The 13,883-nt window shown below is 34.5% G+C and overlaps 1 protein-coding gene across 1 annotated transcript; it reads right to left on the reverse strand.

The window, feature by feature from the left end:
• Window positions 1-11,941, reverse strand: LOC126716731 (lon protease homolog 1, mitochondrial-like). The gene is made up of 20 exons (XM_050417680.1): window positions 11,460-11,941; window positions 9,821-9,886; window positions 9,452-9,643; window positions 9,263-9,328; window positions 8,876-8,917; window positions 8,627-8,749; window positions 6,727-6,825; window positions 6,151-6,216; window positions 5,964-6,050; window positions 5,774-5,813; window positions 5,278-5,449; window positions 4,873-4,997; window positions 4,192-4,322; window positions 3,993-4,097; window positions 3,635-3,748; window positions 2,831-2,998; window positions 2,562-2,663; window positions 1,975-2,214; window positions 990-1,508; window positions 1-555 (listed from the first exon to the last, which is right to left on the reverse strand). Exons 1-20 carry the CDS (start codon window positions 11,778-11,780, stop codon window positions 370-372), a joined length of 2,964 nt encoding a protein of 987 aa, XP_050273637.1. The 5' UTR covers window positions 11,781-11,941; the 3' UTR covers window positions 1-369.
• Window positions 11,942-13,883: the final 1,942 nt, after the last annotated feature.

Raw genomic sequence — 13,883 nt, forward strand, 5'->3', positions numbered from 1 at the left:
TTTTATCATCAGTTAGTGTCTATGTTTTTCACTCATGCTATGTTCCCAAAGAAAATGGGAGTGTAAGTTTGATTCAACAAAAAAATCAATGTCAGTAACTTATTTCTTTTTCAGCTGCCACAGATGTCACTTCAATATTATACTTCTTTCAAATGGGTGATTCCAATGTACACGAATGAAAAGAAGTAAATAAAGGTGCATCATGTGACACCCAAGCAATGAACAAATCTCAGCTCCATTGCATCCCTAGATCATCTGGATGAAAAATTGATATATTACAAATCTGGGTAGGCTCCTAGCTTGGGTCACAAAAAGAACTTGCCCAGAATCCTGAAAAAATGGAGTCGTACGCCGGTGGGCATGGAAAGCTTATTTTCCTGTCTTCTGGTCATCACCAAAAGCTATATCGAATATCTGCCTGTAGTCATCTACAAAGTGAACATCGAGGCCTTCTTTCACATTTGTTGCAAGTTCATCGAAATCCCTCTTGTTGGCCAAAGGGAATATGATGGTCTTTACTTCACTCCTTCTGGCTGCTATAGTTTTCTCCTTAACCTGATTTTGTCCACAAGGAATGAAAGTTTCGTGAGTTGAGATGAACCAAAATGTGCACACCATTGAAGCATGTCAATCAGTAATGGATCACAAAATGATCAGAAATCCAGAGGACCCACAAGTCTCCAATTAATGATTTAAAGTAATAATTATTTTCTTTGAATTTGATTTCAGAAAAGTCAGGAAAGAAGCAAAAATAAAAATCCATGCTTGCCATGAATATCGGATTATGCCAAATATATACATGAAATAAAACAATCAGACTAAAACTTAAGTATAAACATCCCTCCCACTTGGATAAAATGTTCAAGAGACCATTAAGGAAATGCACCATTATGTAAAACAACAAAAGTTTTGAGTAAAGAATTTATTAAGGATGGCAGAATGTAAATGACAGATGAAATGATATGTATGCAGTGGTTTCTTTATCTTACCCCACCAATTGGAAGAATCTTCCCTGTTAGAGTAACTTCCCCAGTCATTGCTAGATCCTTCTTGACAGGCTTCTTCATGGAAAGAGACAGCAAGGATGTGATCATGGTGCAACCAGCACTAGGCCCATCCTTAGGGGTGGCCCCTGCAGGAACATGAAGATGAAGCTTGGAATTTGCAAAATAAGGGTTATCAGGCTCCTTCTCAACTAATATTGATCTTGCAACTATGTGAGCGATTTGAGCACTTTCTTTCATAACATCTCCAAGTTGGCCGGTGAGATTGAGGGCCCCTTTCCCCTCTCCTTGCTCAATTTGAGAAGTCTCTATGTACAGGGTGGACCCCCCCATGGCAGTCCAAGCCAGACCCATAACTACTCCAACTGGAGTCCGATCATAAATGCGCTCAGCATGGAAAACAGGTTTTCCAACAAAATCAGCTAGGTTTGATGTGTCAACCACAACTTTTTCAACAGTCTTAGTTGGTTCACTTTCCTGGATTGTCTTGGGATCTGTCACATCCTGAGAAGAGATTGCCAAAGGTTTGCAATGATTGAACAAAGTGAATCAAAAATGAATCTAGCTTCAAAGATATTTAACCACATTAGAAAAAGTCACAAAGTGCAATTTAACAGGTAAACATGAAAAAATACATGGGACTTGCAAACCTCCCATGGTTACTATCAAAATTTTTGGTCCTTTTTATTGAACCTTTTCACTTTATTCACTATAAAAGTAAAGGTATCCTTAAAACTTTCCAGGTGTTCTAGGTAGGGGGTTTGCAAAGCTTTCTTGTAATGAATTCCAGATATTAAGCCAAAATAATAAAAATAAAAATTATTCCATATAGGATAAAAACAGATTCAGGTCGGATAACAACTTTCTACAAACATTTTTTTTTTTTTTTAAGTTCAACCCTACTAAATTCAAAATGCGATATATCTTTTATTGTTACTTGGTTCCAAAAGATCCCTAATTTCTTTGATACCTTTGAATCCGAAGGTTGATCAGCTGGGAGGTCTGTTGGCATTGCATCAACTTCTACAAAGGTTTCAGCAGTTTGTTCATGACTGCTATCCTCTACTGGTTCAGCTCTAGTCTCACTTTCAACCAATTTTTGACTAGATTCATCAGCACATCCCACTAGAGTTTCCTCAGGTTCAACAACCTGAGCTTCAACAATTGCAGGTTCATTTGATGCTCCTTGTCTAACAAGTTGGAGAGCTATCTGGCAGTCCATAGCAGAATGTTGTTAGCTTCAGACAATCTTTATACATTTAAGCAAAACCAGCAAAATTTTAAGCTATGTGTCCTACATCCCATCAAATTGACCCCCACACAGAAGCAACGCAAAGGGAAAGGGGTATGAATTACACAACTATAAACTATTATAATTCATTATGGCTATATTGCTCATCCCAATTTGATATTTAAAAACAAGCTAATTGAAACATGGTTTTTAAATCATGTATTCATAACATCTTGTTATGGGCCATCATCTCTTAATTGTAATCTCACTATTATAAAGTTCCCCCACTTCATAATCAAAATAAAAAAGTGGATGGTTGAACAAACCTTGCGATAAATCTTTTCTATGTGCTTTTGGAGATTCCGAACTCCTGCTTCTCGACAGTAACTTTCTATTAGACCAAGAAGAGCTGCATCGGTTACTTCAACCTGGAAATAGATTTAGATATTTTCTTTCAGTGAGGAAAAAAATCTAGGTGTGCTCCATTATTATGGTTATTATTTGTAAGTTACACAAACATCCAGTGTCTGCTGCTCCATTATTTTCAATGACAATACATGCATGCAGGTTAGAGTGTGAGAGAGAGATAAAACACCTCTTCAGGTTTGATTCCACATGCTTCACGTGTGCTCTTCTCCAAATAGTCTCTTGCAATGTGCATTTTCTCATCAGTAATATATCCAGCAATAGCAATGACCTCCATTCTGTCCAAGAGAGGACTGGGTATATTTTCCACAACATTTGCAGTGCACACAAACAGAACCTACAATGTGACACAAGGTAAGAAGATGTTTAGTAGTCCCAGCATCATCCAAATGATATGTAAACTCAAAATATACAGCTAAGTATTAAGACTATCCTCACAATTTATGTTGGGTATGAATTACATGGACACTCAAAAATGTATGAGGTGCCCTTCTAGGCACAAATGTAGTACAAGATATTTTTCAACATATGCCTATTGTTGGACACTTTTTTGTAGCTTAGTAAGATTTGGTCCCATTGGAGGAGGGAAGGGGAATTCGAAGTAGTGGCCTCCCCTTCATGAGGGCCTATTGTCAAACACATGGCACAGGTACAACAAAGAGAGGAACATGCCCTAAAATGTCATAAATTTACAAGTTCGCTCATCTACTCCTCACTCAGCTTCTTTGTTGCATGCACATTAAATTGTGTAGCATTGCAATGTTGTGCATGTTGTTTAAGACACTCTTCATTTCACAATAAGGTAGAGAATGACAAATTTGGACACTTTAATAATACTGCCACCACAAACTCTTGCATCCAAGTCCATTTAAGGACAGTACCAATCTAATATTATAACATAGAACACCTAATTATAAGAAAATTCTTGCAGAAATACAACCTCAAATATTTATGCATTGTCACAATAACTAACCTTTGATAGGTCAATTGGAACATCAAGATAGTGGTCTAGAAAATTAGCATTTTGTTCAGGATCAAGAAGCTCCAACATTGCACTTGCCGGATCACCAGCATGCCCCCTTCCCAACTGCCATAAAAAACAGTATATTTGAAGATTAAAACTATTTCATCATTTAGAGAGAGGGGGGAGTATATTGTTGCAAACAGATTTTTTTAAAGAAAAAAACAAAAGGAATTTGATTGTTATCATAATACACCATCCATGTGCTAACAAACAAGTAAAAAACTAGTCATGCTGTCCTATAAAAAGAAGCTAGAAAACAAAATTACTTAGAACTAAGATTAATTAAGAAAGCCAGCCATATATTTACCTTGTCAACCTCATCAATCAGAACAAGAGGGTTAGCTGTTCCCACATTTTTTAGGCACTGCACCATTTTTCCTGGCATAGCACCAATATAGGTTCGTCGATGCCCCTGAAAATCAGTTTAGGAGTTAATGGTAAAAGAAGCATAATTTCACAATACAGCGCATAAACTTTTGTTTTAGTATTAATAAATGTTTAGTTACCTTGATTTCAGCAACATCTGATAATCCTCCAACAGAAAACCGGAAGAACTTACGATTCAAGGCACGGGCAATTGAACGACCTATGCTTGTTTTGCCCACCCCAGGTGGGCCTGAGAGACATATTATTTTTCCTATGATGCAGTAAAAAACATATCAACTATGATGTACTAACTTCGATTAACAGAAATATGAAAAAAACAATCACAACCTTAAAAGGAATAAGTTCAAAATTAATGCAGAGAACAATGTCTGAAAATGAAGGAAAGCTTTTTTCAGAAATGAAAATATTATGCCCAAGATTGACGTTACAAATCAAAACAAATTTATTTCTACATTTTTTCTACTCACACTCAATAAATCACCCTTGAACCACAAACAGAAGAAGAGCAAGTAATCCTGCCACGTACATTTTGTATTTGTTTTGAACATGACAATTACATAATGAGAAATATTTTATATTTGCTCAGTGTGAAAAGGACAAAAAAAAAAACCATTATACTTAGGAATATGGCAATAGGTAGACACTCAGTCATCTTAAACCCACAAGCTCACCCTCCATCCTATTACTATGGGAGGAGGAAGTGCCATTTGAGCTATCTAACACATTAGCAGCAATAGGGAGACACTTAAAACATTTAAATTATGTTCTAGAAACAATCATAAGAGAAGATAGTTACCAACCTTGTGAAGTTCCTCTGAGTTTTCCAACAGCAATGAATTCTAATATTCTTTCCTTTACATCAGCTAAACCATAATGGTCTTCATCAAGAATTTGTTGTGCATGAAGGACATCAAAGTTCTCGTCACTGCATTTGGTAGTGGCAAATAGAATAAATGTTTATTATCTAATTAGATAAAATCCGTTTTAGAAGGCAGGACAAGAAACTTTAGGAATATCTTTCAATGGGAGTTTGTACACAATTCTCCATTTCATATTGTAGTTGAAACTAAATGCCAACAAATTATTAAATCCTTCATCAGCCTTGGCATAGATATGAGCATGGAAATTTTGAAATCTGAAAAGCATTTTAAGGATTATTATTCATTAAAAAGTTAAGAACAATGAAATTGAACAAGTCAACAAACCTATAAGTTCCCCAGGGAAGAGCAGTCAACCAATCTAGATAGTTACGAGTTACATTAAATTCACTTGAACTGGCTTCTAACAGCTGCAACTTTGTTAGCTCTTCTTCTATAACTTGCAAAACATGAGGTGGGATCTTATCCTTGTTTGGTTCAAGCCTCTCCCTAAATTTGGCTGCAGCACAGTAGCAGAGTGATACCAAGTCAAAATGATAAAATAAACAATTAAAAATTGGACCAACATATCATTTCTCTTTTTCCACGATGCTTAATTGGATCTGTGTAACTCTTGATTCAAATAAGAAAAGTTAAAATCATCCAATTAGAACAAAGTATGACCTTCAGTTTCTACAAATACTTCCTTGGGAACTAAACATGCCAGACCTTGAATATAAAGTTTTCAATTCCCAGTCGACCTTCTGTCTAAGTTATCAACTGTATCTTTTGGATTGGAAAGCAACCTACTTACTATTTCAAAGAAAAGAAAAACAGAACTAACCAGAAAGTGCTGTTTTGTCATCTGTCTCCAACCCCAATTCCTGAATCAAGATGAGCCATGAAAATTAGAAGACTGGCCAAGGTTCAAACAGAGCAAATTGATACTCTCTAAAGATGCAGCAATGTGACCACAAATAAAAAAATAAGATACATAAATGTGTGTAGTAGATATATAATACTGGGGAAAGCACCTTCTTTATGGCCTTAAGCTGTTCGTTCAACAAGTAGCGGCGCTGCTCACCACTAATCTTTTCTTCAATTGCTTTTGCAATTGATTCCTTAAGTATAACCCCATAGAGGAAAAGATTGAGTTAGAATATAATTATGATTAAAAAATTTAACACATATGAGCAACACATAAACAATGGAATGAAGTACCTGAATCTTGCTAATTTCCATTTCTTTCTTCACTAGTTCAAGCGTAAGTTTTAAACGTTTATACACCTGAATGATAAATAACAGATAGTTACAATAGCAGTTTGGATGAAGCAATCTCAAATTTAAGGATTCAAAAGTGCATGTTTCATGGATGCTAGATAGCAAGAGGTTTTGGATGTTTACATCTTTTACAATATACAAACACCTGTTTGGTAATGTTTCCAAATTATACTATGTTTAAGACCAAACTCTTCAAGATCAGTAACTAAGAGGGAGTTTGGATTTGGATTATAAGTGCTGCGTCTGCGTCTAATGCGTTTTCTCTTTTTTTTTTTTTTTTTTTTTTTTGCCTTTCCAGCCACAACTGTTGACTGGTCTTATGTGAACAGTGCAAAAGTGCACTGTTTATGGACCCATAAATTACACTTTTTAGCAATTTTTCATTAAAAATGGGTCCCACAGTACTATTCACACATTTAAAAATTATTTTGCTTCAGTGTTTTCAGTTTTCAATTTCAGCAAAATAAGTTCTATCCAAACAGACCCTAAAACTAAGATGTGTCAATTTCTACATACATCTAGCTCTTCAAGCACTTGCTGGCATTGTAATTTGTTTGCACCAGAGATTGCAGCTCCAAAATCTGCTAACCTTGGAAAATTAAAATCTCCTATATGCTGCAGATTTGAAGAGAAAGGAGAAAAGTTAACACATTCAAATTATAAAAGCAATGTGATAGAATTGAATACAAAATGCATTGACAAAGTATATCAATAAGAGAAGACATTTACAGAAAATAGTATCAAACTACATCAGTCATTGTTGCAAAAATATTATTAAGACATAGCACAATCTTGGTCAAAACAAAGGAAAAGGGGAGAAGGTGGGGGCTCTTTCCCCATCATACAAGTATTAGCTTTTATGGATCATAACAGATGGCCCACAAATGGAGCCAATAAAAATAAGAGTTTTATTTTACTTCAGTTACAGAGGCACTTACCAATTCAATTTGGAAATGATTGATTCATACAGGCTATATCAGAATCAATGCCAAGATGATGAGAAATAAGAAGCAGATATAAAGGTTGCCATATTTATCATTGATATGTATGATTATGGTGATAAAGATGCTTTATACAAACTAGGTAGGCGATAGGCCCCCATATCTTCTTTTCGTAAACATAAGCAAAGGAGGAAAAGACATTTCAGACCCAAAAATCATCTGCTGAGTTAGTCTTTAATTACCATGTTCTTTGATATAACATAAATGGTAGATTCTGCTGCAAACAGGACATTATTGGCAGTTTCATGCAACTCTTTATATATATGAGCCCTTCACCAGAAGGGATTGAAATTGTAACCTTATCCTTCACCTCCTTTTATGTTTAGGGTAGAAGACCATGAGAACATAATCAGCAGGTCTTAAGAAGGGTAGAAATTTCAACCAAAATATTTAATCGAGGAAGTGATTACTCAAAGGACAACTAGCACTGTAGGCAGAACTACACACTATTTGATATCTAGCTTCAAACCAATATCTTTTCAGGTTGACAATGAATAAACACACCGTTATTGTTGAAGACATAGTTCGTTGGTTTGTGTTATTAGCAACATTATTCTGCAAGCTGATTAAAGTAGATTGAGTTCGGTGGTTTTCAGTATTGTATACTTGAAATACAACATTGTCAGCCTGCATTGAGGAGGGAGGGTGATCCGTATTGTCACTAGGTTTTTTTTTTTATAAGTAAGAAAAATTGTATTGAGCAAAGACTACTTCATTAAAGAGATGAAGTAGCCAGAAGAAATATGTATTGTTGCTAGGTTAAAGTCACTTACAAACTCCACAAGTGCTTTTTCTAGATGCTAAAATAAGGAACACTTGTTGAAATAGTTTAAGCATTAAAGATTATGTTAGAAAGAAAAAAAAAATTTAATTGTCATATTTCATGGAGGATAAGGTTTTCAACTATTTTATCAGAGAGGGCAAAAAAGCTGATTTTGTCCCTTTTTTTTTCTTTTTTTTTTTTAAATCAAATCCAGGATTGCCAACACATTTTTGTCATTTTTAGTCAATAAAATCATTAACCAACCACAAAACTTACCCATACTTTACCTACATTTTCCCCTTCCTCTTCCATTTTCTTCTTCCTCTATATGTAAACTGTTGATAGAATTATTACAAAGGTTGGATGTGATCAAAATTTTGGAATTTACGAAGCCACAGAGGGACTAAAGCAAAAGGCACTATAACCTAGGTACCAAACAAGGAGCATTTGGATGGAAAGGATGAGGAGAGGCCATAGGAGCAAATGTAACAATACTACAAAGCCTATGGAACTATAATAAATAGTACAATTTATATAGATACAAGATTTCTTAGAGTCATTAAAAGGAAAATATCAATGATGAAGCTTATTAGCATACAACAGAACAAAGAACTCTTGGGGGCCAAACCAGAAAATAAGAAAAGGAACAAACCTGAGTATAAGTTTGAACATGATCTCTCCAAAGGGAACTAGTCTTGAGAACATCTCTTAGGGTTGATATAACCTCAAATGATGTCGCCTTAATGACATCATCATCCTTGTTATATGGTTTATCCTGCAATATAAAATATAACCCACTGAAATGAAAGATAAAAATGTATATATAATGTATGTGGAACCTTTAACCCTACAAATAAATTTATCGATGAATTGGCAAATATTTACAATATAGACAGCTTGCCTTGAGATGATCAACTTTTACAGTAAGTGGTTCCTCGCTAACCTGCATAAAAGCCAATATATTATTCAGTTCAGGAAATTCTTCACATAAAAGGTCATACTCAGTGCACAAAACTCCCACTTTTGTGGGCTCTAATAGAGGTGATCGGAGGTTGCCTTACCCATAATTTTTTTCGAAGTTCAGAAAATATTCGCATATTATGTTTTTTTTTTTTAAATGCAAAAGGAAAAGCTTAAGGATATAATTAAATTTTTTTTTTAAAGTTTAATCTTATGAGTGACAGGGTGACTTCATAAAGTCTTGAAATGTTTTCATCAGTTCATTAAAATCTCTGTTAAGGCATCTGAGCAATAAAATTTTTAGTGAATATGGTTCCTTCGTACTTACCATCTCTGTGATTTGAAGTCGTCTATGACCAATAAGGACCACTTGGTCTCCTTGGATACTTGAAATCTGGTACATCAAGATAAAATTAAAACAGAATTATCACTGATATAGGTTTTTCTAACAGATACATCTCAGGTAAATCTAAACTTTTTTAGGGAATTATACCAAAAAATCCAACCAACAAATTACCTGGGCAAGTGTACCAACTTCATGAAGACGATTCAATAACTCTTTTCCTTTAAAATCATATATGTTTTTCTCTGACTCAGAACCAGATATTGAACTAGGATCAGTCCCTGGCTCATCTTTAACAAGGAAAGCACCAGCATATGGGGCTTGCCGTTTGCGGCTTTCTTGTAAAGCTGCTAATAATTTAGGATCCTGCATACAAGGTATTAAATGTGTTAGGGAACCAACAGTTCCAACTTCTAAGTTCCTTTTCTAGCAAAAGTTTATACCATCATATAGAGGTGAGAGCAAAATATCTATGATATGCTTCAGCTTCAGAAAACAAGGATTCAAAGAGCACTTTATTCTTAATTCAGAAGCCTGGCATACCTTAACATAAATTGGCATATAGAATCCTGGAAAAAGTGGTCTGTGTGGCAGTGGTAAGGCCAAAACCTGCAACCAAAAAGTTTGCTTAATTCTAAAGGAGGGATTTAATTAATTTTCATAAACCTAAATTGCATAGAAACCAAAGAAGAAAAAAAAGAATATTACAGAAAAAAAAATTTCTAAGCAAAAAAACATTCGAAAATATAGCAGAACCCATTATTGAATTGGTAATATTTAAATAATCAGCATGCAGGACAGCAATACACCATCATGCTATTAACAACCAGATGACCTTTTGAATTATACCTTCCTAAACTAGTACGGAACCAATTTTATGCACCCCTTTTGTCCAATCATGCAATCATCTGATACAAGCATGCTAGTGTAGGTAATTGTAAACATTTTATCTGTCTTGAGACTTTTACCTAGATTAGCCAGATAACTATCAAATATGTAATCAAGCCTCCTATAAATTTCTTTGGCTCAAGATTTAAATGTGAAGCTATAATTAAACTTTCTGTAATTCACATAATAGCCTGGGAGTTTTACTCCCGCACTGCTAAAAGAAACGAATCCATAATTATATTCAAGTCTCAACCCACCTATTTCCTTGAGCACACCTTAATGAAACCATTTCTAAAAATAATCATTTGACTATCAAACTAAAAAGTACCCGACTTGAAGTACTATTTGAGATACTTGATTTAAAGTAAAGCACACAAAGTCACCAGCTTCAACACCAATACCGACAATTACTACCAAAACTCAATCTTGCTACATTCATGTACAGTGAAATTTTTAGCACTCCTCTCCTCACTAATAAAATTTACAAAGCATAAACCAACCAATTTTTGTTACATATGATAAATTCCCCAAATTTGAATTTGTTTAATTCCCCAACAAAACCAACTCTAATAAACAAACAAAAGCACCAACAAATTTTCTATTACTTCTAACCCTCTGCCCAAACAATACACCACAAATTCGAGTTCTTGAATCAACCTCCCCAAAATTAAGGGTATTGCCAGCCAATCACCTCTAATAAAACCCATAGAAACGGGAGTTTTGTGCACTATATACAACCTTTCATGCCACTACAACTATTTGAATTAGTTCAATTCAAACTTCCTCATGTATTGTGTGTGTATAACTATTAATTACACATGCTATATTTTTATTGGTAAATTTACACATGCGGCCAACGGGCTTTGAACTCTCAACTTTACCCTCAAACCTTTCTTACTAAGGGTTGTGGGAGGAGGTGCCGTTTGAGCTAGAGCCCGTTGCACAAATAATTATACTTGTTGTATAATAAAAGTGGTGTCAGTCATGGTTATGTGAAAGTGATTCGTGATTTGCCACCTCAACAAGCTGCAAAATTTATTTGTGTCTCTATATTTCTGGCAGTACTCTAATAACAAGAATTCAACATTTGGGTTCCTCAGCTCCAATTCCTAACCATCTATTAGGCTAACCAGCTTGTCTTCCTAACTATACATGAATGGTTGATACTATAACAATTGAAATGAATGGTCAAGATCATCATTGCATTGCATAAAATCTCCTCAAAATTCAAACACCATTTTCAAAAAAATAAAAACCAAAACTTTTTTTTTCAAAAAACTAAAAAAACACTAACAGTGAGATAGTCCTCAGGCCTAGGATTAGTGGGCACAATAGCCGATGAAGACTTGGGCTCAGCCTCTTCACCCTCTGAGTCCACAGCTTTACTGTCAACATGGACAACCCGATCCGACCCATCACCGGAAGAGTCCGAATCGGAGCAGAAAAACGCTCTGTGACCCACCAAATCAGAGCTCCTACTCCTCCGAGTCAAGCTCCTGAGCGAACTCAGCGCCGCCCTGAGTATTGGGCTCGCCGAGTCGGAGGTGGGTCCGAGTCGGAGACTCGAGGAGAGTGATGGGGTTAGCGCGTGGAGCCTGGTGTGGAGCTTCAACATTGGTGGGTTGTGGAGGCAAATAAGGTGGGGAGTGAAGGGTAAAGTTGTAATTTTGATGGATTGTGTGTGACCTATTGGAGAAGATGAAGATGAAGAAGAAGAAGAAGCACCATTAGGAGATTTTCTGGGTTTCTTAAAGCCCTACCTAAACCCCTTTGTGAGAATGTATATGTTACTGAGAAATTCACGAAAATCTTCTCTTGTTTTAACATAATTACGGTTTTGTCCTCTCTTTTTTTTCTTTTCATTTTAGGTAAATTATCTAAGATTATATTTACAACAATTAACGTCAAAAGTCTTGTAATTCAATTACACTTCCAAGTGATTTTAACAAAGAGAAACAAAAAGAAGTTTATCAATTTGACACTTCATCGAATTGTTTGTATAAAAGAGACTTTTTATTAAGAGAAACAAAGAGAAATTTATCAATTTGACATTGCCTCATTGTTTGTATAAAAGAAACTTCTTATTAAGATTTTCTCTACTGGTGTGGTGTATAATTATGTGTTTATATAATGTGTGTTGTGTGCAATGTATATAATTATGTGCTTCCTTCGGGTCATTACAACATGCTCTTTTACACTAAATATTCCATGTTTACAAAAAGATTTAAATCGTAGTATTATTTATTGAATGTTTAGAGGGAGAATTATTTTGATAAATCTCAAATAAGATTGGTGTAATTTATTATTAAAAAAAAATTAGTGCTCCATATTAGATAAAATTAACTAATGTGAAATAATTAGTTAGTAGTGTCATCTACATAGAATAGAAGAATAACATGGAGTGGATGCAATGATAAAAGTATAAATATTTTTTTAGAATTTAGCATAAAAGAAGAATGTTTGATGGTTTGAGGATGAAAACTGAACTTCATGCAAATTAAGTATAAAGGGCACAAAACATTTATTTATTTATTTTTGCCTCAACTATTAAGAATCTTCAATATTTAGAATTGCCCACTTGACCATCAAAGGGGAAAAAATAGTTTTGATTAACCACATATAGACAGATTAATATATTGGTCTATGAATTTCTACTATCTTCTCAATTGGCACGAGAACCAAATTTCAAAGGGTAATGATGGCATAAGGAGTTGTGGACCCTCCTTGTAGCTGCGTATTAAACAAATGAAGGTAACTCTGGAACTTCTATAAGCTTCTTTGTCAACTTTATGCATTCTAGAACGAAAATTAAGCAGATCTTTCTACTAGAACCTTGTGTTTTCTTGGTTAACAAGGCAACATCAAGAAAGCAAAAATATTAGAATTAATCCCAAAGTATAAAGTTGGCACATGGAATGTTTGTGCAAAATATAAGCTTAATGTGAGAGATAAAACAACCGTAACGAAGTAGAGTAGTGGGAAGTCACTTAAAGAAAGAAACTATGTTTTAAATTTTCTGGTGTAAATATGCAAATAAAAAACTTGACTGTTCCCATCATCATCATAAAAAAAAAAATGACTTTAGTATAAGGACTTGGGTTAGGTCAATGCATCTAATGAATTGGATTTGTTGAGATAATAATAGGTGTCCACTTTCAACCACATGTCATTATTTTAATGAGTCCAATACAATTGAACACTAGACCTAATCCTTACCCTTAACACAAAAGTTTATTAGAGATGTAACTAGAGATATAGGTAGCCTCAATAATCAATATTACTCAATACCACCAAAGCAATGAAATTAAATTATCATTATTCATCGGGGAAAATAAAAATGGATTGCTACACATTGAATGAGCTTTAGGGCACTTTGGGTAATAAGCTCACCTCTTGAGGTCATTTTTGTCATTTCATCATTTATATTTCGTTTTGTTTTAATTAATTTTTTTTAAAAGGATGGGAGTTCCATTGTTTCTTAACTTCTCAATACTTATAAAAATAAATAATAATAAAAACTCTCTTTTTTTTTTTGGGGTGAAAAGATGATTAAATTAATAACTAAGAAAGAACAATAGGTTCAAGACAAATCCTATTAAAATACATCCCATTGAGATCATCCTCATAAACATCAATCATATCCATAAGTAGATTAACAAAAGAAGAAAAATAAACATCTTGAATGAAACTCATTTTAGTAAGACTATCAGCACATCTA

Source organism: Quercus robur, chromosome 3 (genome assembly GCF_932294415.1).
Source record: "Quercus robur chromosome 3, dhQueRobu3.1, whole genome shotgun sequence".
Classification (NCBI taxonomy): Eukaryota; Viridiplantae; Streptophyta; class Magnoliopsida; order Fagales; family Fagaceae; genus Quercus; species Quercus robur.